Source organism: Rhagoletis zephyria, unplaced genomic scaffold, assembly GCF_001687245.7.
Source record: "Rhagoletis zephyria isolate East Lansing unplaced genomic scaffold, Rhagoletis_zephyria_1.1 Rzeph_scaffold_03117, whole genome shotgun sequence".
Classification (NCBI taxonomy): domain Eukaryota; kingdom Metazoa; phylum Arthropoda; class Insecta; order Diptera; family Tephritidae; genus Rhagoletis; species Rhagoletis zephyria.
This window is the reverse complement of record NW_016160201.1, coordinates 33,798-36,413: the sequence shown is the minus strand read 5'-3', so window position 1 is coordinate 36,413 and position 2,616 is coordinate 33,798. Positions and strand designations below refer to the sequence as shown.

The following is a 2,616-nucleotide window of genomic DNA, read 5'->3' as shown; positions in this document are numbered from 1 at the left end:
TATTCACCTGATTTAGCCCCCACCGACTTTTTCCTGTTACCAAAACCAAAATAATAGCTGAGCGGTAAGAGATTTGAGTCGAAGGAAGAGGTCACCACTGAAACAAACGCTAATTTTGAGGGCCTTGAATGACCTATTATTTGGTAGGAATTAAAAAATTTAAAAATTGCTGGCCTGACTGTATCGAGCTGAAATGAGACTGTTTTGAGAAATAAAACGCTTTTTCGCCGAAAAATATATATTTAATTCAAAAAGTCAGTCACTTCAAATAACCCTCGTATAATACGTAAACTATTTAAATTAATAATTTTTTCAATCCTTTTCGTAAAACTCGTCATAGGGCAATACTCGCAACACACCAGCCAACAGCCGTTTAACAATTTTCGCAACGGCATCATTTATTTGAGCTTCCATATCAGAATACAGCAGCTTCCAATTGTCATTGATGAGTTGATTTAGAGAATTGGCCAATTGTTCGTTACCATTAAATAGATTTTCGAATTTCACTTTCATTCTGTTTAAAAAGAAAAAAAGTAGATTTGAATTTTATAAATCATTAAAATTTAAGTGTCATGAAAATATTTGCATAATTTGTTGTCTTACAATTCTGGTGTTAATTTGCATTTGAGGTCCTTAATTTTTATGAACTGCTTGCCATCTTTCCGCACTTCTTCGCTCTTAAATTTCAAACTGAGTTTGCTATTCTTCAGTTTTATTTTCGCATAACCAGTGGCGTCCATTGGTAGTATCAGCACCTTGCCGCTAGAAATGTATTCTCCATCGACTACCAAATTTGGTATCGTTATATATAATTCAAATTTTGAATTGAGTGGATCCTTTTCAAAGCCCACGATGCGTTGCACAGTTAAATTGCTGATCCCATGCAGGTACATTTTCTTGAATTCCAAATTAAGCGAAACTCCCGAATGCGGGTTCGCTTTTGTAAGAACAACATCGTCGAGTGAAAGTTTTTCTATATCGGTAAGACCGATTTCCGGAATTCCTTGAGCATAGTTTTGTAAAATGAACGGAAGTGTTTTAGCAATGCAATCAACATCGCCAGCGTGACATTTTTCTATTTCTGAAGCTGTGTATTTTTTGAGGGCAAAAAAAGAAAGTAGTAAGATATTAAGGTTATTGGCAATTTTTAACGGTTACAAAACTACATAAATATATAATACAATTAAGAATACAAGTATGTGATTGTTGTCTTTTTTTATTTTATTTGAGGCAGTCTTAAATACAGATTACGTTGAGCTTCCTGATGAAGCAGTCCGCGATATTTACAAACAAATAGGTCTCAGTGTGAATGCAGACAAAACAGACCTAGTGCCTCCACCAGAAAGTTATAAATTCAGTAGCTCGTTTCTGTAACACTTCTCTACCGATTATCTCTCTACTGGTAGAGAATATACGTCATTCTCTACCAGGGGAGCCAACTCGTGGGGATTTCCCCGATTTGTGGGGAATTTCAGTTTGCGTGGGGAATCGGGGAATGGACCGTTTTTTGTGGGGAATTTCAGCTCGTTCAATTCTAGTATATTAGAGTTTCAAATGGCAAAAAATTATCGTTGATTTTTTAGAATTTTCTTTGCATTTGCTTTCATATAGCGAATGAACATAATTTATTTTTATATGGAAGAAAAAAACGCAACAGCTTAGGAAAAAATCCTAAAACGGAAATTTTTAGCCATTTGAAACTTGAACTTTATTATTCTAGAATTGAGTGGGCTATGTAAATGCATACTCAAAATATTTATAGAAACTCCATTTAAAAGCTCGAATATTTTACGAAAGTTTGTTGAATTTTTTTCAAATATTGCACAAAGTCTGAAATTTGGATTTATACGGTTTTATGTTAAAGAGGAAACTATATTTTTATAAAAAAAATAACTCAAATTAAATAACAAAAAAATAATAATAATTGATGCGAGTAATTTTTTCGACCACTGTATGTATGTAAATATTATCTACATAAATGCTATCTATTTCAATGGTAGCAGGAACCGAAAAAGGCATTTTGTATAAGTTCATTATATGCTGTTAGGTCAAAAGAAAGACAAAAAATCTAAAATTTTAATTTTGAAGGTCAAAGTAATTCTTTATTCAATGTGATCTTCAAAATTACCATAAAAAGTAAACTTTTTGATTTTTGGTCTTCCTTTTGACCTAAAAACAGCATGCAATGAACTTAAAAAAAATATATAAAATTCCTTTTGCGATTCCTGCTACCATTGAAAAGGATTCCTTGATGCAAGAACACCAAAAATATCTACTTAAAACTTTTTAAAAAGTTCACCTCATACGGTTTTCAGGTAAAAAACACAGCTTCATCTAATTGGAAAAATAATTAAAAATAATCATATAATTAGAAATAATCAAATAATTGAAGATAATCTAATAACTAGAAACAATCAAATGATTAAAAGCAATCAAATAATTAAAATAATCAAACAATTAAAAATAATCAAATAATTAAAAAAAAACAATTTGATTAATTTTGATTATTTGATTATTTCTAATTATTTGATTATTTTTGATTATTTTTTAATGGCAATTAATCATGATTATTTTTGATAATTATAATTAATTATTAATGGCTGGGTTATGTAAGAA

General features: G+C 30.6%; 1 protein-coding gene across 1 annotated transcript in view; it reads right to left on the bottom strand.

Annotated features, from left to right (window-relative positions):
• Window positions 1–226: 226 nt before the first annotated feature.
• LOC108368430 (circadian clock-controlled protein-like) overlaps window positions 227–2,616 on the bottom strand; it is a 4,873-nt gene continuing 2,483 nt past the window's right edge. Inside the window, exons 2-3 of the mRNA XM_017623277.1 lie at window positions 604–1,087; window positions 227–514 (exon numbers count right to left, since the gene is read on the bottom strand). Coding sequence (XP_017478766.1) covers window positions 313–514; window positions 604–1,087 — 686 coding nt within the window. The 3' untranslated portion in view covers window positions 227–312. The remainder of the gene's footprint in view (window positions 515–603; window positions 1,088–2,616) is intronic.